Below are 22,355 nucleotides of genomic sequence, written 5' to 3'. Positions count from 1 at the left end.
CCAACATCACATTAAAAAGATTATCTACCATGACCAGGTGGGATTCATCCCTGGGTTACAAGGACGGTTCAACATTTGCAAATCAATCAATGTGATAGAACAAATTAATATGAGAAGAGAGAAGAACCACATGGTCCTCTCAATTGATGCAGAAAAAGCATTTGACAAAATCCAGCATCTGTTCCTGATTAAAACGCTTCAAAATATAGGGATAGAAGGAATATTCCTGAACTTCATAAAATCTATTTATGAAAGACCCACAGCAAATATCATCCTCAATGGGAAAAAGCTCACAGCCTTCCCGTTGAGATCAGGAACAAGACAAGGATGCCCACTCACCACTCTTGTTCAACATAGTATTAGAAGTCCTAGCAACAGCAATCAGACAACAAAGAGAAATAAAAGGTATCTAGATTGGCAATGAAGAAGTCAAACTTTCTCTCTTCGCCAGTGATATGATTCTTTATATGGAAAACCCAAAAGACTCCACCCCCAAACTACTAGAACTCATACAGCAATTCAGTAACGTGGCAGGATACAAAGTCAATGTGCAGAAATCAGTGGCTTTCTTATACACTAACAATGAAAATACAGAAAGGGAAATTAGAGAATCAATTCCATTTACTATAGCACCAAGAACCATAAGATACCTGCGATTAAACCTAACCAAAGAGGTAAAGGATATGTACTCGAGGAACTACAGAAATTGAAAGCTTACATGAAAGAAATTGAAGAAGACACAAAAATATGGACCACATGTTCTTTATCCATGCTTCTGTTGAAGGGCATCTTGGCTCTTTCCACAGTTTGGCTATTTGTGGATATTGCTGCTATGAACATTGCGGGAGCATATAGTCCTTCTTTTCACTGCATCTGTCTCTTTGGGGTCAATACCCAGTAGTGCCATTGCTGTGTTATAAGGTTGCTCTATTTTTAATTTTTTTGAGGAACCTCTACCCTGTTTCCAAAAGTGGCTGTATGAATTTGCCTTCCCACCAATGGCTTAGGAGGGTTCCCCTTTCTCCACAACTTCTCCAATATTTGTTGTTTTTTGCCTTGTCAATTTTGGCCTTTCTTTTATTTTTAAATTTATTTTTTATTTATTTTCAGCATAACAGTATTCATTATTTTTGCACCACACCCAGTGCTCCATGCAATCCGTGCCCTCTATAATACCCACCACCTGGTACTCCAACCTCCCACCCCTCACCACGTCAGAACCCTCAGATTGTTTTTCAGAGTCCATAGTCTCTCATAGTTCACCTCCCCTTCCAATTTCCCCCAACTCCCTTCTCCTAACTCCCCATGTCCTCCATGCTATTAGTTATGCTCTACAAATAAGTGAAACCATATGATAATTGACTCTCTCTGCTTGACTTATTTCACTCAGCATAATCTCTTCCAGTCCAGTCCATGTTGCAAAAAAAGTTGGGTATTCGTCCTTTCTGATGGAGGCATAATACTCCATAGTGTATATGGACCACATCTTCCTTATCCATTCATCTGTTGAAGGGCATCTTGGTTCTTTCCATAGTTTGGCGAACGTGGCCATTGCTGCTATAAACATTGGGGTACAGATGGCCCTTCTTTTCACCACATCTGTATCTTTGGGGCAAATACCAGGAGTGCAATTGCAGGGTCATAGGGAAGCTCTATTTTTAATTTCTTGAGGAATCTCCACACTGTTCTCCAAAGAGGCTGCACCAACTTGCATTCCCACCAACAGTGGAAGAGGGTTCCCCTTTCTCCACATCCCCTCCAACACATGTTGTCTCCTGTCTTGCTAATTTTGGCCATTCTAACTGGTGTAAGGTGATATCTCAATGTGGTTTTAATTTGAATCTCCCTGATGGCTAGTGATGATGAACATTTTTTCATGTGTCTGATAGCCATTTGTATGTCTTCATGGGAGAAGTGTCTGTTCAAATCTTCTGCCCATTTTTTGATATGATTATCTCTTTTGTGTGTGTTGAGTTTGAGGAGTTCTTTATAGATCCTGGATATCAACTTTTTGTCTGTACTGTCATTTGCAAATATCTTCTCCCATTCCGTGGGTTTCCTCTTTGTTTTCTTGACTGTTTCCTTTGCTGTGCAGAAGCTTTTTATCTTAATGAAGTTCTAAAGTTCCTTTTTACTTTTGTTTCCCTTGCTTTTGGAGACCTGTCTTGAAAGTTGTTGTGGTCAATGTCAAAGAGCTTACTGTCTATATTCTCCTCCCGGATTCTGATGGATTCCTGTCTCACATTGAGGTCATTCATCCATTTTGAGTTTATCTTTGTGTATGGTATAAGAAAATAGTCGTTTCACTCTTCTGCATGTGGCTGTCCAATTTTCCCAGCGCCATTTATTGAAGAGACCATCTTTTTTCCACTGGATATTTTTTTCTGCTTTGTCAAAGATTAGTTGACTGTAGAGCTGAGCTATGGTTTTCAAAAAGAATGAAAACAGGCTATTTCCAGAGCTGCAAATTCTTAGCTATTTTCCGCCTTTACATCAATGAAAGGAACACTGCATGGTGACATCCATTTAGAAAAGCAAATAATCCTTAATGAAGAAAGCATGTTAGATAGTGCGAAGAAGCAGCAAAAAAAAGTTGCTTTGTAAGGTTATATTTCCATACTTACACGTATGCATATATATTTAAGAAAGCTGATTTAAACTATTAGCTGAATGCAAATATTTTGAAACTTGTGGGTGACAGAAATAGAGCTTTTGGGGAAAAAAGTAAGAAGCAAGAGCTCAGCTAATGTTTAATCGTGCTCTTTCCTTACTAAAGTGGAGGGTGGACTTAAAAATTATTTGAAACAGTTGTGTCTGGGTGGCTCAGTCACTTAAGCCACCAACTCAAGATTTCGGCTCAGGTCATGATCTCAGTGTATTGGGATCCAGCCCTGTTACGGGCTCCATATTCAGTGCAGAGTTGGCTTTGAGATTCTTTCTCTCCTTCTCCCTCTGTACCATACCCCTGAACTTCCTCTCTCTCAAAAATTTTTCAAAGTTATAAATGGCAATTCCTAGGAAGACAATGCAGGTACGACTTAAATTTAGAAACACAATGCATAACTTTAAAAATCATTAGTGTAATTGTAAAAAATAAATAAATCTTATTTTCAGGTATCGATTTAATTTGATTTTTAAAACTTGAAGTCTAATTAACACAGTGTTGTATTAGTGCCAGGTGTACAATAGAATGGCTCAATGGTTCTACCCAGCACTCAGCCTTCATCAGAGTAGGTGAAATCTTCATCCTCTTCATGCATGTGCCCTCTGGCAACCACCAGTCTCCCTATATGTGTAAGAGCCAGGGAATTTTGTTTTGTTTCTCTCTTGTTTATCTTTGTTTGTTTGGAAAAAACATTAATCTTCATCAAACAAGAAGTCTGAAAAGTCAGGGGTACCTGAGTGCCTCAGTCGTTAAGTATCTGCCTTTGGCTTAGGTCATGATCCCAGGGTCCAAGTCTTGAGCCCCGCATCAGGCTTTCTGCACTGCTTCTCCCTCTCTGACTCCCTCTGCTTGTGTTCCCTCTCTCGCTGTGTCTCCCTCTGTCAAATAAATAATAAAATCTTAAAAAAAAAAAAGAAGTCTGGAAAGTCAGGAGGAAGCTAAGGGAATGTAGGGCATCTTCACACGTGGGGAGAAAAGGACATCCTGTACACCACTGGTGAGAATTAAAACCAGTGGCGCCATGATGGAAAAACAGTATGGTGTTTCATCAAAAAATTAACACTAGAACTGCTGGATGTTCCATCAGTGTTTCATGTATGTATGAAAAGAAAGGAAACGGGATCTTGAAGAGGTGTCCACACTCCTATCTTCAGTGCAGCTTTATTCACAATAGCCAAGATATGGAAACAACCATATCCATCAATGGCCAACAATGGATGAATGGATAAAGAATATGTTGTATATATACATATGAGTATTATTCAGTCACAAGAAAGAAGGAAGTCCTGCTGTTTGCAACAACAAGGATGGACCTTGAGGGCATTATACTGAACGAAATAAATCAGACATAGAAAGACAAATACAGGATGATTTAATTATGTGTGGAATCTACAGAAGTCATCCTCGTAGAAGCAGACACAAGGAATGGTAGAATGGTGATGAGCAGGGACAGGGTGCGTGAGGGAAGCAGGGAAATGGTGGCCAAAGACTACCAATTTTTAGTTTAAGGTGACTAAGTTCTGGAGATGTCATGCACAGCATTGTGATGATAGTTAATACTACTGTAGTAAGTCTGAGAAAGTTGCTTATAGAACAGATCTTCAGTGTTCTCACCACACACACAAAAAAAGGTAATTATGTGATGTGAGGAGGTGTTAGTTAAAGACATGGCGGCAATCACCTTGCAGTGTCTGTCAATCAGCACCTTACACCTTAAATTTACATGTTTATAAGGTGTGTTTTCACTCCACAGCAGCTCCCTTCCATTTCTGCCAGACCTGGGTCTTCAAGCTTAAGTGAGTGTGTAGTCGGCAGCAAACGGTTGGGTGTTGCTTCTTTTTTATCCATTCAGGTACCCTTACGTGTTTTGATAATCCGTTTATACTGAAAGTGGATATTGTTATGTGAAGACTCACCATTGCCATCTGATTTGTTGTTTTCTAGCTTCTTTGTTTCTTTCTGACTCTCGTGAGGGGGTAACAGGGCCAGAGAGAAGACAGTCACAAGATGTCATATATGAGGAATTTGATGTAGAAATTCTACAGGAAAGGGGAACCACTCCTTCCTCATGTGCTTCCTCCAACTGCCCCTCATTGGGGACCAAGATGAGGCCTGAGGAGGTTGAATCCTACCTCTGAAGTGGCCTCCATATCTTTTCAGATGACTTTCAGCCCAGGTCAGATTCACGGGGAAGGACGAGGTCTGAAAGTCACATAAACCGATTTTAAATCCTTAATTGCATACCCTCTGGTCCTTAAGTATTTGTTGAGAGACCCACCTCTCACTTGGGACATGGTTCATTCTTTGGTCAGACTCAGGTGAGGGTCAACGGGTAGATGGGGAAGATGTTTTGAGTGGACCTCAATGCCAACATGTGAAGTATTGGCTACGTTCATTCAAGAACGACTTTGGCTGATACTCAAGATCTAGAGAAAATCGAGGCTCCCTCCATCCCACTCGAGGTGGAAGTGACCAGAACCTCAAAGTTGGAAGGACACACATATGCACATCGGTGGGTATTCTCGGCAGGTGTGCTGCATTTGGCTCCTCCTCACGTGGGAGAGACCACTGTAATCATGACTTCCTAACTCTGCATTCAGTGTATTCCCACAGACGGCTTCAAGGTGGCCACAGAGCGAGTATTTTCACCAAAGAAATCAATAAAGGCCTTAAATCAGGACTTTTGCAAAAATGGCATTTTCTTAAAGCCAGTTGACCCACAACTTGTGGTTCTCACTTCACACACCAAGTGATGATCATTCAAGTGATGATACCACTGGAGAAACAGTATCGTTTATCATGTGATTAAGAGGGAATGTCTTGTGGGTCTAGATTCTTCTTTTACAGAATGATTTTCAATGTATTTTTTCCAAACTGGACTTGCTGTGCATCCATCCGTTCAGTATTTAAAACAGAATCTGTGTTCTGAGCTGAAGAGTACACACACCAGGGAATCGAGGAAAAAGCATTCCATGAAACTGGACCAGAGAAAAAGGGTGGAGCCAGAGCTACTGGGGGGATTAACCTCAAGTCATAGGGTTGAGGAAAGAAGGAAGCTAGTCCAGAAAGTGTCAAGGAAAAGCCACATTGGAAAGCGATGGGGAGAGAAATCACCACAATTTAATTGCCAAAGATGCACCATAGCCCCGACCCAGACATTTCCCTGCACCCGAACCATGTTAACACCCAGAATATTCTCAGTAGAATGTTTCCCCAACTTATGTACAGATATTCTTCCAGAAAGTCTTGGTATCATCCATTCCGTTTTCAAAGTTCTACTTCACTGTCCATCTTCTCGCTTTCTTGTGGATGTCCCAGCTGCATATTGGGGTCTACTCTGACGGTGCCGAGCTTGAAAGAGCAGCACCCCGAGAACCATCAGGATCAAGGCAGAGATCCCCAACCGGATGAGATTCTCCACTGTGTAATCTTGGCTGTTTGACCCTAGAGACCATGGACAAAGAGTTTGTGGTGGTCAGAACGTGTTGACATGACCCTGGCATCCTACACGTCTACCTTCCTGCATTTATTGACAGAATGTGTCCCTGTGAGCCCACCACATCACTCAGAATTCCTCCTTATTCATCCATTCTGAAGGCTTGTTTTATGGTTCTCTGAGGGCACCAGCTACACCTGAGAGGCAAAAAACAGAGCCTGTGGTTGGGGAGACCTAGAAATACTTAAGTAATCTCGTTTCTCTTCTCCAGGGAGTCCCTGAAACTTGCTAATACCATCTCAGTCCCTTAAGTGAGTATCTCTAGTGTCTCACCTTGCATTTAATTAGGAGGCAATAATAAATATGGGAAGCTTCATTTTTATCCTGAGGGCCAGGAATATGGAGGAGTGAAAAGCAGGGTCCACCTTTTCATTCCCGTACATCCGCCAACTCCTTCTGGTCCCTAAGTTGGGATTATATATTTCTACATCACTTTCCATCTTTATCTATACATGTGTCCTTTTTTGAAAATAACATGTGATCTGACAAACCCTGGCTGTTATCCACAACAAATAAATCATTGAACATTACCCCAAACACTAATAATGTTCTTATATGTTGGCTAACAGATCTTAATAAAAATAAACGTTGGATCATATAGCACACATCAGGCATTTTTCTATGAGCAAGGATTTCCATAATTCACATCACTGCTAATCATTCACTCAATGTGTTGTCTAAATATGAAGGCAGATGAGAAAAAGAAAAAGAAAAAGAAAAACAATCTACATAATCAAAGATAAAAGAAGATGGACACTGAGATGGACACATGGATGAACATGCAGAGATCTATCTTGGAATATCAAGGAATACCAGGTAACTCTAGGACTGGGGAGGAAATGCTAGACTTGGATTCTTATGGAAGATATTTTGGAGTTTGGCCTGATCTGGCTGACATCTTGGGCAGTCTATCTCTCCTTCTTTTCACTATCATGCCAAGAGTTACTGATGGAGAAAGGGCATGTTTAGAGTACAGAAGTCCCAAGAAAGAGGAATTCCTGAAACATCTTCCAGAGAACTCACTGGTACCAATTTTCCAATCTGGTTTAGCTTTTTGAAATCGAGGATAGATTCAACCTTTGGTAACTGGGAGGACTGTCTCAGATATGAATGGAATTTTGTCAGTGCCTCAGTCAAGAGTGGCTGATCCAACTCAGCTTGAGATATGAATTCCAGGGTCTCCCCAGACTCCTGACCTGAAGATGAGAGTCACCCTTTACTATGCTCTCTACCTACGGTGGACCTTGTTCCACATGTGCCGTGATAGTCTGACTTTCTACACATCAGCACCAAAGACAGAGACAGCCAGCTCTTACCTGCACTTGACCTGGGCTACTTAGACTTTTCCACTCCCACTACCACCCAGTGCGCCCCCATGATCTCAATATTTCTGGAGACACAGGGCTACTCTCTTCAAATTCCCCCAACCCCATCTCCAGGTCTGGCGGAAACAACCCCTCTATAGATATTTGAATTGCGGAGGATCAACTTAGTTCAACCTAGGACTGGAGAGGCATGCATCCTCTAGGCTAAGAGGATTCTGTTCCTAGCAGACATGAAGATTGTCTGTGGGGTGAGGGTGTGTAGACACCAAATCCTGCTTGGAAGAAGGGGGTGCTGTGGGGCTGTGCTGGGTCTTCTGTCCCACTCAGCCCTACTGCCCATAGTCACAGCTTGTCTTTTTATACTCTTTTGTCTCCTCCCTGCACTCACCTAGTCCTGTCTCTGTTCCTCTGGTCAGGGTAAGACATGGAGAGGGCATGGCCCTGTCCGTCTTTTCATTCCCCACAGAGAGGGATAACCCAGTGGCTGAGCTCCTTGTTGTTCACTCCTTCCCCTCCCAGCCCAGAGCTCTCCAGATGCAGGATTGTGACTCAAGCATCAAAGCCCTCAGTGGACATGGGTGTGGGCTCCTCACCTGAGACTAGGAGATCCAGGGGGTCACTGGGCTGTGACAACAGGTAGGGGTTGTTGCTATGTGAGCTGTAGCACCGGTAGGTGCCCTCAAAGTCTGAGGTCACGGGACTCAGTGTAAAGTTGACCTGATGAGGTTTTGCTGTGTCCTGCAGACGAAGGACCTGGGGAGGAGTGAGAGACCCCTCCTTGGAGAGGTGGAAGGTATCAAACCACAACTCCGAGCAACACTGCAGGGTCACATTCTCTCCCCAGGACACTGAGGCCCCTGGCTGGGTCGAGAGGGACGGTTTCTCATATATTCCTGGAGGAGAGGAAGGTCATGAAATGTAAAGAGCACCCCCCCAACACATGCCTTTGACCCTAGGCTGGGGGGCCACCATCCTCTCTCCAGGGACTCTGTGTGGGACCCCCTCTCAGTACCTCCCATCTCCTTGAGTGGGTCCTTTATATCCATGGCCGTCACTGTCCCTTTCTCAGTCCCTGTCTCTAGACTATATACCCACCTCAGCCTGTGCTCCTGGCCCTCTCCTTGGACCCTATCACCCAGGGGCATATGTGGTCCCAGACCCTGAGCAGACAGTTAGGACTTGGGTCTGGGGTCTCCTCACCAGTGATCAGGATGCACAGAGGGACACTGGGTGCCAACCAGGTGGATAAGAGCTTGTGCTCTCAGTAGCATCGATTCCGGCCCCCGTGAATGTGGCTAAGAGGGCCTAGAGGGAAGTTGGGGCTGGGTTTGCCCTTCTAGACACTGGGGAGCTCTGAGCTCCTCATCCTTGGTCAGAGCGAATCTGTCAGAGCTGGTCTCTGAGTGACACTGGAGGGTCAGGCTGTCTCTAGACAGGGCCCCGGCTGGGCCGAGAGGGAGGGCTCCTTGTAGACACCGGGACAGCAGGGGACCGTGGTACTGGGGACGCACTCCCCATATTGGCCCAGGGCCTGCAGTGAGGCTCTCATGGCCCCTCCCACATTCTTTCACTGGTCATTCTGGCCCCGGAATGACAGTGTCACTCACCCCCCCTTCAACCCCAGGGTTCCACTGGGCATATGGCTTAGGTCAGTCATCTGGGCCCAGGAGGTAGGTGGGGTGAGGCAGGGGCCCCCTCACCTGTGACCTGAAGGTGCAGAGGGTCACTAGGCTGTGACCACAAATACGGGTATGACTCAGGAGAAACGTAGCATCTGTAGGTCCCTGCATGGGAGGTGTTCATGGGGCCCACTTGGAGGAACCCCTGCCCCCTCTCACGATGGAACGTCCACTCCAGGTGTTGGGGCACATTAGCTCCCGGCTCCTTCAGCAGATGGAATGACCCCCGTGGCCACAGTGAGCTACAGGAGAGTGACACATTCCCTCCCAAGGCCACCACAGGGCCTGGGTTTGCTGAGAGGGAGGGTGCCTCATGCTGTCCTGAGGGAGAAGGAGGGAGCTGGTTACAGGTGCCATCACCCCATGGATCTCATGCATCCCACGTACTGTGGGCTGTGAACAAGGGGTCCCCCTGAAGCCACAGACCATTCCCTTCTGCCTGGAGAAGGGGCCCAGGGGGAGGGGGCCAGCTTCTGCCCTTACCTGTCATCACCAGGGTTAGGTCATCACTCAGCTGTGACCGGCTCTCCCCGCTCTGATATGCACACCGGTATCGCCCTACATTGTGTGAGCTCATGGATTTAATGGAGAAACCGGCCTTGTTGCTAGAATCCCATGAGGTCTCCAAGGTCTCCAAGGACTCAGAGACTTTCTCTTTATATAGATAGTAGCCGTCAGCCTGCAGAGACACCTGGCACCAGATTGTCACACGGCTCCCCTTGGTGACTATGTGGCTGGGATCAGCCCAGATGGAGGGTTTGGGGAGGGTCCCTGGAAAGGAATCAGATGGAGGGTTGCAAGGGGTCCCTTCTCCTCTCAGTTTCCCACCTGTCACCCCAAGACCCCTCCCACATGAGTCACTATTAGCTCTGACCTTCTGTGACCCCGGCTGCTTAAGGGGTGGTTGGTGGAGACAGGAGATCTGGGGGAACACTCACCCATCTGTGCCTCATCCCACAGGCCCCAGCATAGCCCTGGAAGAGAGTTCCTGTGAGTGCCTCCCACACCCACATGTAGCTGCTCCAGTTCTGGTCTGGGCCTCTGGGTGCCGGGGTCACATCTGCGGCTGAGCATGTGCCTCCCCCAGATGTTCTGCTCCTACTGATCCTCTCCAGTCCTGAGGTCTCCCAGGGACCAATACCTGGGGGCAGGAAGGGGGGCAACCCCTTCCCTCTTCTTTTCTAGAAAGCTCACCGAGGCAGAGAAGAGCAGTGAGGGTTGGGGTCCTGGTGCTGCCTCCCATGTTCCCCAGCGGTGCAGACAGCTTATAAAGTCCTCAGTGTGTGCTGGATGGACAGATGCATGGGGTGTGGTACAACCCAGGCCCTGTGTTCCTCATCATGGGTCCTAGACGGATGGCCTCACAGGAAGGGGAAGAGCCCCTGCCAGGGCCTCTCTCTGCTTTCCCTGAAGGGTGACCCGAGAGCAGCAGGTCCTGGGACCTTTTAGACCTGACCAAGTCTCCCCAGACCCCACTCTCTCTGTTTCCTCCCCAAAAAGCCCAAGTCTAGAGAGAGACACTGGTTCCAGGACTCAAACTGGGGGAGGGAGGGCAGAGCCAAGGAATCAGCCCCATTTCAGTTCCATTTCTGCCCTGTCTCACACAGAAGCTGTGTGACGTGGGCTGAGACACTTCCCTTTTCTGGGTTTCTGTCAAGGCAAATTTTCATCCTTCCTCCCACCACGCTGGCAATTAGCCCCTGTTCAGTGAGCAGTGGCCACATCCGGTCATGGTGCCAGGCACTGGGGACTCATTGGTGAGAGGACAGTCTCGTTCCTTCCCTGGATGCATGGGACTGTGACAGTGACAACAGACAATACAAACCCTTGAGAAAATGAAATCTGGTGATAGTTTTGGTAAACCATAGAGGAAGAGAGAAACCGAGGACAGAGAGGCTCAGAGCCAGGTGACATCTCACAAGCTTAGTCACAGTTGGTGGGGACCCTCCGGGATAGAGAGTCCAACACAAGACAGGGTGAGCTCAAGTGTGCTGAGTGGTGTCATCCTTGCCCAAGGTGCTGAACTCTCCTGGTACTGCGTCCTCAGGGAGTGGGGAACCGCTCCCACACCTACATGTGTTCCTGGATTTTACCTTCAGGAGCAGGAACATTGTCAGTAAGGTAACGTGTGAACAGATTGCTGTTGTGAGGAGATCACCGCTAGGGAGGCCGTGTTCTGTGGAGGAGGGTATGGTACCCAGCAGCGATGACACCCTCATCTTCGTTGGCTGGCTGCCTGATGAGCTGAATGCCATTCTAAGTGGTGTTTGTGGTTTCTTGTGAGCTTCTTACAGAATCCCAGGAACACAAATACATTCACAGTTGGTAGGAAGAGTCAGCGATGGTTCTTTTCTTGTTTTCATGGCCTAGGAGGTTTGGAAGGAGTCTGCTCTGTTGAGATTATCTCCCCTGTCACATTCCCAGAAGACACACATGTGGTTATGACTCTGTGTGTGTGTATGTGCGTGTGTGTAGAGGGGAGGTGGTAAACTGGGATGAGCTTGCTTGTGGGGAGGAGCTGGAGAGGGTAGCTCAGCCTGGTTGTCAGCCCGTGGAGGGTAAGATGTAGAGACTGGGTGTCACTGGAGTAAGGTAGAGACAGATGGGCAGGTTTTGTGCAGGGGAGAGGCAGTGATGAGGAGGTACGGAGCTATGAGAGTAAGACAGTTCCTCAGGGAGTCAGGACCTGGAGGAGAAGCAAGAAAGGAAGGCTGATGTGGTGGCTCTAACAGGACATCTCCAGTCTTCCACTGATCCTGATTGTGGTGTGGACAGGTAATGGAAGGAGGGCTCAGGGAAAGAACTGTGTGGAGATGTCATCCTGTTCATTTGACAGGAAGGTGTTGGGGCTATCCAGTATGGATGACCCCAGAGAAGGCTGGGAAACATGTTTCTAGACTAAACTGACTCACCGAGGGAACCACCACTTGGCTCTGGACTTGGGGTTATGTTTGTTTTCTTCACACACTGTCTCTCTATTACGTTCTGTTTCTGGGACAGCACTACCTTCTCTCCAGCAAAACCCAAGTCATTCCTGCCTCCGCATGTCCTCTTGTCCCCCAGGCATTAGCTCTTCTAGAATCTGTCTCCATGCTTTGTGCAAACTACTAGCTGGACACAGTTAATGCTTGTTAATCCATTGTCAGCTGGTGGACATTTGATTGCCACCACCTTTTGTCCCTTGTGAGTCCTTGGATGAACTCACTTGCATAGTGTCTCCTCAGTTACATGGATGCAATTCTCCTTCATGTCTGCTTTTCATTGTGGTAATAAGAGAGCTTAACACAAGATCTACCCTCTTTACAGATTTTTCAGGACCCTCTTGTTTGCTTTAGGCGCGGGGTTGTATGGGATCTCCAGAACTGTCTATCTTGCGAACTACAACTTATGCCCAGAAGTGGAATTTCTTGGTGACACATGCTTCTGGGTTCAAGTTTTTAAGGATCTGGAATCTCTTAATTTCATGGGCCTGTGCGCTCCTGGCCCTCCCATGACTGGTAGCACACTGTAACTATTAACCTCCCATCTGGAGTCCTCAACACTCAGTCTTGTGAGTTCGCTGAAACTGGGCCTAGAGAAATAGAAGTAATCATTTCACATAAAATGTAAGGAAACCTGGGTAAACTTTAGTGCTCTCAGAGTGGCATTAATGGGTTCTATGTTGATTTGTATTGGTTTGTCACATCAGTTCTGCACGTTCCTCACCATCAGGGACCTCACGGTGGGACCCTGAAGTTGCGTATGAAGGGAGGAGTTTCAGCAGAGATGCTGGCCAACACCAGGATCCAGCATTTTGTACACGGTTTTCTCAGAGGCAGCACAGACAGGCCATCTGGTGGAAGTTGAGGGATGCTCAGAGGGTGTGGGGGCATCTCCTGGATTATCCCTTTCAGGCTGCAACTTTTGATGCCAATTTGTGATCCATTCAAACAGCCTCCATTATTTGAACTGAAAGAAGGAGACCCTCGTGTTCCTCAAGGTTTATGGTTATTGAAAGGGAGGAAAATGGGAAAATGTGTTCACTGAAATTGGAACCAGAGGATGGCAGTGTATGGCAATGTGGACTGAAGTCTGCCATGCAGGTGTCAGCTGGTTGGGGGAAGATGAGAGCCAGTGAAGACAACTCACAAGTGGTTGGAAAGGGGAGTCCATAATTCAAAGGCAGAAGAGGGCATGCATTGTCCCTGCACTGGGAACCATGATTCCTCTCCCTCCTCACAATGACCTGCAGACAGTTCACAAGGCACATACCCCACATGCTCTTCCAGAACCTCTGGGCACACAAGATGTACTTCCCAAGGCTCCACTATTCTGATTGTGGCACTGTTCTCTCTTGTTTTTGCCTCCTGGCTGCATCTTGGGCTCTTCTCTCACTGTACCAAGTCTGAAAGAGGAGAATCCCGAGGACCACTAAGATCACAGCAGCCATGTCCATGAGGATGAGATTCTCCACTGTGTAATCTGGGAGTTGGGTGGGCAGGAATTAAGGTAGAGAGGTCACAGAGGTCAGAGCAGATGAAAATCACCCAGGATCCTGAATGTCCACCCAGGGCACCTGCTTCCCCTTGACAGGGCTTAACCATCCATGCCATCCCCATACTATCCACTACTCCCCAGTGTTGGTGTCTTCTTTGCTTTGTGATGGGCAGATGGTATCAGTCACTTCTGAGAACCATAAAAGTATGGGGGAAAATGAGGTGCTGATGGGACTCAAACTTGTCCTCTGGGCTCTGTGGTCTTGTACCTGCCCCATTTCTTGTGATATAACTAATACAGAGTCCCTAATGGACACTTTCTCTGCTACTGAAGGATCACCTCTGTTCTCATTGGATTCTTTCTATGTCCTCATGTTTTATGAATTGAGGCTTTGCTTCTGGGTCCCATTGGCATAGAGTCTTCCTATATCCCCTAGCTCAGAAATTCAATATGTAAAATTGTCTCTCAATATAGAAATACTTGAGCTATTTAATTTCTGTGTTCATTCTGATCATGTAAGCTACCTCTTTTGGATAGGGGAACTTGCTTTTTTCAATAATTCAGGACCTAGTGTTCAAGAATGAGAGGTTGGCCATAAATATAATGAAGAGGCATATTCATATTTATGTACATATGAATTAATATATATAGATATGAATATATTGAGAGAGAGAGAGAGAATTCAATGCCTACCATATAAGTGTGTTAGTTATTTGAAGTATCTAGGTAGGATATCACCATCACCACCATCATCTCCATAATCACCATCACCATCCTCATCATCACTACCATCATCAGCATCATCGCTGTCCTCCTCCTCCTCATCTCTCTCTATCTCTGTCAGTCACAGAGAGCTCTGGAAACTACCAAAAGATTTCAAGGAAGAACAGCAATTTTTGATTTTTATCTTCAAAGGCATCCCCTCTCACCCCAAGCCCTTAAGGAACAGAGAAAATCAGTGTTGTTATAAAACTGGTGAATATTAGATAATTAGAAAATTAGATAATTCTGCAAACCTATTTTAACCTGTTTTCACATAAAAAAACAAAAAAAAGTATAGATGAATTCTAATTATTAATCTCCCAATGAAAATTTCAAATAAGCTTATACAATTCAGAACATATGAATGAAGAATAAACATCATTCGGTTGGTTAATATCCAAATGTGTAATACCAAGAAGGCTTTTAAATGTATCTCACTAGTGCTATAAAATTTGAATAAGTCAGGAAATGTACAAGCCCTGGAAATGTTCTATTCCTAATTTGTATTAAGAAAAGCATAATTCTTTTTCCTAATAAATCTTGAATGTAACAGAGAAATGACCTGAAAAAGACAGGTCAGTATTGCTATATACATAAAAATACAGATTTTTAGCATGTGTGTTTGATGTACAATAATTAAATCATTTTGGCTATTAATTAAGATGTTTTCCTAAAGCAACACTTAGATTCATGGTAACATCATACTTTGGTGTCATTATCATAAGGCATTTGCTGCAAATAACACTGGTACACAATCTGGAAATAAAGAGGTAAGTTTCATTTTTTTTTGAGATTGATATAATGATTATCAGTAAATCAAGGAGATCAGTTGTAAAGCACCAAAGGTGGAGTATCTGTACCATTAATAGAATATAAAATTAATATAACCAAACCAATATCACTGTTATATATACTTAGCTATTATTTAGAAAGTATAAAGAAATAGGGGAGGAGCAAATGGTGGAGGAGTAGGAGATCTAAATATTGGGTCCCAGGAGTCAAGCCAGATAGCTATCGAACCTTCTGAACACCTACAAACTCAACAGTAGATCAAAGAGAAGAGCAGCAATTCTAGGAACAGAAAAGCGACCACTTTCTGCAAGGTAGGACATGCCAGGAAGTGAATCTGAGGTGAGAGGAAGATACACTGCAGGGAACAGAGCAGCGGAGCACAAAATCCAAACTTGTAGAAGTCTGTTCCACTGAGGGACGTTGCTCCAGAGGTTAAACAGGGTGTGGGGTGGGTGGAGTCCTTGCGAGGACAGTGTGGCTCAGGACCCGTGGGGTCACAAAAAGACCTGTGGTGTCTGAGTGTGGCAGAGCCCCCAGGTATTGGAGGGGAGAAACCTGTGGCAGAGACCAAGCTGAGGAGGGGCGCTCAGCTTGGGATTACCTTAAACCATGATCTTCAAGCAGGGACCCCACATGTGGCAGATCCAGGGATACCCCTCCTTCTTCGGGGAGGAGAAGCACAGGAATGAGTAGCAGGAAACAGCTGGGTTTGGAGACCATAGAGGGCTGTGCCCCAGAGATAGAAATGCTTGGTCACAGGCTGGGTGAGCTTCAAGCCTGGCCAGGCTGGAGACCAGGGAGATGGGAGGGATTGATGGCTTTTCTCCATGCGCACAGTGAGAAGAGGGGCCAACTCTCACCTCCTCTGGGCTGGAGATTGGGAGGCTGCCATTTTCATTCCTGTCCTCCAGAGCTCTAAGGAAAGTGTTCAGAGAAAAAAGCTCTGAAAAATGAACCCAAGCAGATTGCTTAGCCTGGCTGTTGGCAAGGGCAGTGCAACTCTGCGTTGGGCAAAGACATTTGAGAATCACCACAGCAGGCCCCTCCCACAGAAGATCAGCAAGGACACCCAGCCAAGACCGAGTTCACTGATGAATGAGAACTGTGGAACTACGAAGCTAGGGGAAAACAACAAAGAATTCATGGCTTTTCTCCCTTGATTCTTTAGTCTTTCAAAGTTAAATTTTTGTAATTTTATTTTTTTCTTATTCTATTTTTTAAAAATTTCCTCTTTCCTCTTTTAACTATTTTATTTTATAATAGTTCTTTAAAAACCATTTAAAAATTTCATTGTTATAGTCATGTTCTATCCCTTCATTGTATGTATTTTTTGTATACACATAGATTTATCTTTCTTTAAAATTTTGGGATAGAGTTTCTTCCAACAGATCAAAATATACCCTAAATTTAGAACATGGCTTTGTTGTAGCCTCCAGTCTCTTTCCTCTTTTTTTCCCCCTTTTTCCAACCAATTTCTTATCTTATTAATTCTTTTTTTTAGACTCTTTTAAAATTTTCATCTTTCCAGTCATATTCCATCCCTTCATTGTGCTTATTTTTGTATATGTGCAAGTTTTTTTTTCTTTAATATTCTGGGAAGCAGTTTCTTCTAACAGACCAAAATACACCCAAAATAAAGTGTGTGGCTCTGTTCTATTCACCAGTCTACACACACACACACACACACACACACACACACATGCACGTTTTTTCCCCCCTCCTTTCCTCTACCCCTGGCTTTTGAGTCTCTTCTGATTTGGTTAGTGTATGCTTTTCTGGGGGTGCTTGCTACCCCCTTAGCATTTTGTTCTCTCATTCATCTATTATTCTCTGGATAAAATGACAAATTGGAAAAATTCATCTAAAAAAGAAATAAAGAAAGAACAAGACGCAGTACCAATGGCTAGGGACCTAATCCATACAGACAGTAGTAAGATGTTAGAACTAGAGTTCAGAATGATGATTATCAAGGTGCTAGCTTCTTTAAAAAGCAAGGAAGATACTAGAGAATTCCTTTCTGGAGAAATAAAATCTCTTTCTGGAGAAATAAAAGAACTAAAATATAACCACGTTGAAATTTTAAAAGCTATTCATGAAATACAATAAAAAATGGATGCTCTTACTGCTAGGATGAATGAAGCAGAAGAGAGAATTGGTGATATAGAAGACCAAATGATGGAGAATAAAGAAGCTGAGAAAAGGAGAGATAAACATCTACTAGACCATAAGGGGAGAATTCAAGAGATAAGCGATACCATAAGGTGAAACAATATTAGAATAATTGGGATCAAAGAAGAAGAAGAAAGAGAGAAAGGCAGAAGTTATATTGGAGCAAATTACAGCAGAGAATTTCCCTAGTTTGGCAATGGGAACAAGTATCTAAATCCAGAAGGCACAGAGAACCCCCTCAAAATCAATAAAAATAGGTTAACTCACCATAATCTAACAATAGGATAATTTACAAGTCTCAGTGACAAAGAGAAAATCCTGAAAGCAGCTCTAGACAAGAGGTCTGTAACATACAATGATAGAAATAATAGATTGGCAGCACACCTACCCATAGAGACCAGACAGGTCAGAAAGGATGGACATGATATAATCAGAGCAGTATACAGGACAAAATGCAGCCAAGAATACTATATCTGGCTAGATTTTCACTGAAAATGGGAGAAGAAATAAAAAGCTTCCAGGACAAACAAAAACTAAAAGAATTTGCAAACACCAAACCAGCTCTACTGGAAATATTGAAAGGGGTACTCTAAGCAAAGAGAGATCCTAAAAGTAACAGACCAGAAAGGAACAGAGACAATATACAGTAGCAGTCACCATACAGGCAAAACAATGGCACTAAATTCATGTCCTTCAATAGGTACCTTGAATGTAAATGGGCTAAATGCCCCAATCAAAAGACACGGGGTATCAATGGATTTAAAAAAAGACCCTCAATATGCTGTCTGTAAGAAATTCAGTTTAGACCCAAAGACACCTCCAGATTTTTTTTTTTTTTTTTTTTTTTTTTTTTTTTTTTTTTAAAGATTTTATTTATTTATTTGACAGACAGAAATCACAATTAGGCAGAGAGGCAGGCAGAGAGAGAGGAAGGGAAGCAGGCTCCCTGCTGAGCAGAGAGCCCGATGCGGGGCTTGATCCCAGGACCCTGAGATCATGACCTGAGCCGAAGGCAGAGGCTTTAACCCACTGAGCCACCCAGGTGCCCCGACACCTCCAGATTTAAAGTGAGGGTGTGATAAACAATTTACCATGCTAATGGACATCAAAAGAAAGCTGGGGTGGCAATCCTTCTATCAGATAAATTAGATTTTCAATCAAAAGACTATAATAAGAGATGAGGAAGGACACTGCATCATACTTAAAGGACCTCTCCAACAAGAAGATCTAACAATTTTAAATATCTATGCTCCCAACATAGGAGCAGCCAATTATATAAACCAATTTTAACAAAATTAAAGAAATACAACAACAATAATACAATAAGAGTAGGGGACTTTAAAACCCCCTCACTGAAATGGACAGATCATCCAAGCAAAAGATCAACAAGGAAATAAAGGTTTTATATAAATGACACACTGGACCAGATGGACAACACAGATATGTTTAGAACATCCCATCTCAGAGCAACAGAATACACATTTTTCTCTAGTGCACATGGAACATTCTCCAGAACAGATCATATCCTGGGTCACAAATCATGTCTGAACTGATACCAAAAGACTGGGATCATTCCCTGCATATTTTTAGACCACAATGCTTTGAAACTAGAACTCAGCCACAAGATTAAAGTTGGAAAGAACTCAAATATGTAGATGGTAAAGAGCATCCTACTAAAGAATGAGTGGGTCAACCAGAAAATTAAGGAAGAATTAAGAAAAATCATGGAAACAAATGAAAATGAAAACACAGCTATTCAAAATCTTTGGGACACAGCAAAGGTGGTCCTGAGAAGAAAGTGTATAGCAATACAAGCCTTTCACAAGAAACAAGAAAGGTCTTAAGTACACAACCTAACCCCACACCTAAAGGAGCTGGGGACAGAACAGCAATGAGAGCCTATATCCAGCAGGAAAAGAGAAATAATAAAGATCAGAGCAGAAATCAATGAAAAAGAAACTAAAAGAACAGTAGAACAATTCACCAAAACTAGGAGTTGGTTCTTTGAAAGAATTAATAAGATTGATAAACCCCTGGCCAGATTTATCAAAAAGAAAAGAGAAAGGACCCAAATTAATAAAATCATGAATAAAAGAGGAGAGATCACCACCAACACCAAAGAAACACAAACAATTATAAGAACATATTATGAGCACCTATATGCCAGCAAATTTGACAATCTGGAAGAAATGGATGCATTCCTAGAGACATATAAACTCCCAAATCTGAACGAGGAAGAAATAGAAAACATGATCAGACCCCTAACCAGTAAGGAGATTGAAGCAGTCACCAAAAGTCTCCCAAGAAACAAGAGCCTAGGGCCAGACACTTCCCAGGGGGATTCTACCAAACATTTTAAGAAGAATTAATACCTATTCTCCTGAAATTGTTCCAAAAAATAGAAATGGAAGGTAAAATTCCAACCTCATTTTAAAAGGCCAGGATTACCTTGAGCCCAAATTCAGACAAAGACTCCATCAAAAAGGAGACTTACAGAACAATATCCTTGATGAACATAAATGCAAAAATTCTCACCAAAATACTAGCCAATAGGATTCAACAGTACATTAAAAGGATTATTCACCATGACAAAGGGGGATTTATTCCTGGACTGTGGGGTTGGTTCAACATCCACAAATTAATCAATGTGATACATTGATACAATGTATCAATACAATGTGATACATTAATAAAAGAAAGGACAAGAACCATACTCTCAATAGATGCTGAAAAATCATCTGACAACATATAGCATCCCTTCCTGATCAAAACTCTTCACAGTGTAGGGACAGAGGGTACATACCTCAATATCATCAAAGCCATCTATGAAAAACCACAGAGTATATCAATCTCAATGGGAAAAAAACTGAGAGCTTTTCTGTCCACTATCACCACTGCTATTCAACATAATACTAGAAGTCCTAGCCTCAGCAATCAGGTAACAAAAAGAAATAAATGCCATCCAAATCAGCAAAGAAGAAGTCAAACTCTCACTCTTTGCAGATGATATATTTTATGAAAAAACCCCAAAAGACTCCGTTCTAAAACAGCTAGAACTCGTACATGAATTCAGTAAAGTGTCAGGATATAAAATCAATGCACAGAAATCAGTTGAATTTCTATATAACAGCATATATATATATATATATGTATATATATATATGTATATATATATATATATCAGTTGCATTTCTATATAACAACATATTTATATATATAGCCTATATAACAGCATATATATAACTGCAAGACAAAAGAAAGAGAGATTAAGGAGTTGATTGCATTTATAATTGCACCCAAAACAGCAAGATACCTAGGAATAAACCTAAGCAAAGAGTCAAAGACTCTGTACTCAGAAAACTATAAAGGACTCAGGAAAGAAACAGAGGTAGATGCAAAAAAAAAAAAAAAAAATGGAAAAATGTTCCATGCTCATGCATTGGAAGAAGAAATATGGTGAAAATGTCTATGCTACTTAAAGTAATCTATACATTTAATGCAATCCCTACCAAAACCATCATTTTTTCAAATAAATGGATCAAATAATCGTAAAATTTATATGGAACCAGAAAGGACCCTGGGTAGCCAGAGGAATGTTGAAAAAGAAAACCAAAGTTGGCAGCATCACTATTCAAGACTTCAAACTAATCATCAAAGGGGTAATCATCAAGACAATAAGGTACTGGCACAACAACAGACACATACATCAATGGAACAGAATAGAGAGCCCAGAAATGGACCCTCAACTCTATGGTTAACTAATCTTCGACAAAGCAGGAAAGAATGTCCAATGGAAAAAAGACAGTTTCTTCAGCAAATTGTGTTGGGAAAATTGGACAGCCACATGCAGAAGAATGAAACTGGATCATTTCCTTTCACCACACACAAAAATAGACTCAAAATGGATGAAAGTCCTCAGTGTGAGACAGGAATCCATCAAAACTCTTGAGAAGAACACAGGTGGCAACCTCTTCAACCTCAGCTGCAGCAACTTCTTCCTAGAAACATCACCAGAAGCAAGGGAAGCAAGGGCAAAAATGAACTATTGGGATTTCATCAAGATCAAAAGCTTTTGCACAGCAAAGGAAAGAGTCAACAAAACAAAAAGACAACTGAAAGAATGGGAAAAGATATTTGCAAATGACATATCAGATAAAGGGCTATTGTCCAAAATCTACAAAGAACGTATTAAACTCAATACCCAAAGAACAAAGAATCCAATCAAGAAATGAGCAGAAGACATGAACAGACATTTTGGCAAAGAAGACATCCAGATGGCCAATAGACACATGAAAAAGTGCTCCACATCACTCGGCATCAGGGAAATACAAATCAAACCACAATAAGATACCACCTCACACCAGTCAGAATGGCTTAAATTAACAAGCCAGGAAAGGACAAATGTCGGTGAGGATGCGGAGAAAGGGGAAATCTCCTACACTGTTGGTGGGAATGCATGCAAGTTGGTGCAGCCACTCTGGAAAACAGTATAGAAGTACCGCAAAAGTTGAAAACAGAGCTACCCTACCACCCAGCAATCGCACTGCTGGGTATTTACCCTAAAGATACAAATGAAGTGATCCGAAGGGGCATGTGTCCCTGAAAGTTTATAGCAGCAATGTCCACAAGAGCTGAACTATGAAAAGAACCTAGCTGTCCATCAAAAGATGAACCAATAAAGAAGATGTGGTGTATATACACAATGCAATACTATACAGCCATCAACCCCCCCCCCCCATTCTTGCCATTAGCAATGACATGGATGGATCTAGAGGGTATTATGGTAAGCAAAATGTGTCAATCAGAGAAAGACAATTATCATATGTACTCTGATATGAAGAATTTGAGAGCAGGGCAGAGGGTCATCGGGGGTAGGGAGGGGAAAATGAAGCAAGATGGGACAGGGTAGGGAGACAAACCATAAGAGACTCTTAATCTCAAGTAACAAACTGAGATTTGCTGGGGAGTGGGAGGGATAGGGTGGCTGGGTT

The 22,355-nt window shown here is 43.3% G+C and overlaps 1 protein-coding gene across 2 annotated transcripts; it reads right to left on the bottom strand.

The window, feature by feature from the left end:
• Positions 1-5,765: 5,765 nt before the first annotated feature.
• Positions 5,766-10,751, bottom strand: LOC101690652 (leukocyte immunoglobulin-like receptor subfamily A member 2). 2 transcript variants are annotated; one of them, XM_013049569.2, is made up of 6 exons: positions 10,360-10,751; positions 10,104-10,139; positions 9,649-9,936; positions 9,187-9,486; positions 8,080-8,379; positions 5,766-6,109 (listed from the first exon to the last, which is right to left on the bottom strand). In XM_013049569.2, the coding sequence occupies exons 1-6, from the start codon at positions 10,406-10,408 to the stop codon at positions 5,946-5,948; spliced, it is 1,137 nt and encodes a 378-aa protein (XP_012905023.2). In that variant the 5' UTR covers positions 10,409-10,751; the 3' UTR covers positions 5,766-5,945. The 2 variants fall into 2 exon arrangements, with proteins under 2 accessions (XP_012905023.2, XP_044932892.1); XM_045076957.1 differs by lacking the exon at positions 10,104-10,139 and having other exon boundaries at positions 10,360-10,750.
• Positions 10,752-22,355: the final 11,604 nt, after the last annotated feature.

Source organism: Mustela putorius, unplaced genomic scaffold, assembly GCF_011764305.1.
Source record: "Mustela putorius furo isolate JIRA1106 unplaced genomic scaffold, ASM1176430v1.1 tig00000196_pilon_pilon_pilon, whole genome shotgun sequence".
NCBI lineage: Eukaryota > Metazoa > Chordata > Mammalia > Carnivora > Mustelidae > Mustela > Mustela putorius.
Note: the sequence above shows the minus strand (reverse complement) of the source record. Positions and strands in the feature narration are given on the sequence as shown.

What these genes read in the sequence shown, in the direction of transcription:
- LOC101690652 (XM_013049569.2), bottom strand. Translation starts at nt 10,408, where the DNA reads ATGGGAGGCAGCACCAGGACCCCAACCCTCACTGCTCTTCTCTGCCTC. An exon ending in CACTGCTCTTCTCTGCCTCG is followed by an intron (nt 10,140 to 10,359) that starts GTGAGCTTTCTA and finishes ACTCTCTTCCAG; the next exon opens with GGCTATGCTGGGGCCTGTGG. An exon ending in CCTGGATCTCCTAGTCTCAG is followed by an intron (nt 6,110 to 8,079) that starts GTGAGGAGCCCA and finishes CATGGTCTCTAG; the next exon opens with GGTCAAACAGCCAAGATTAC.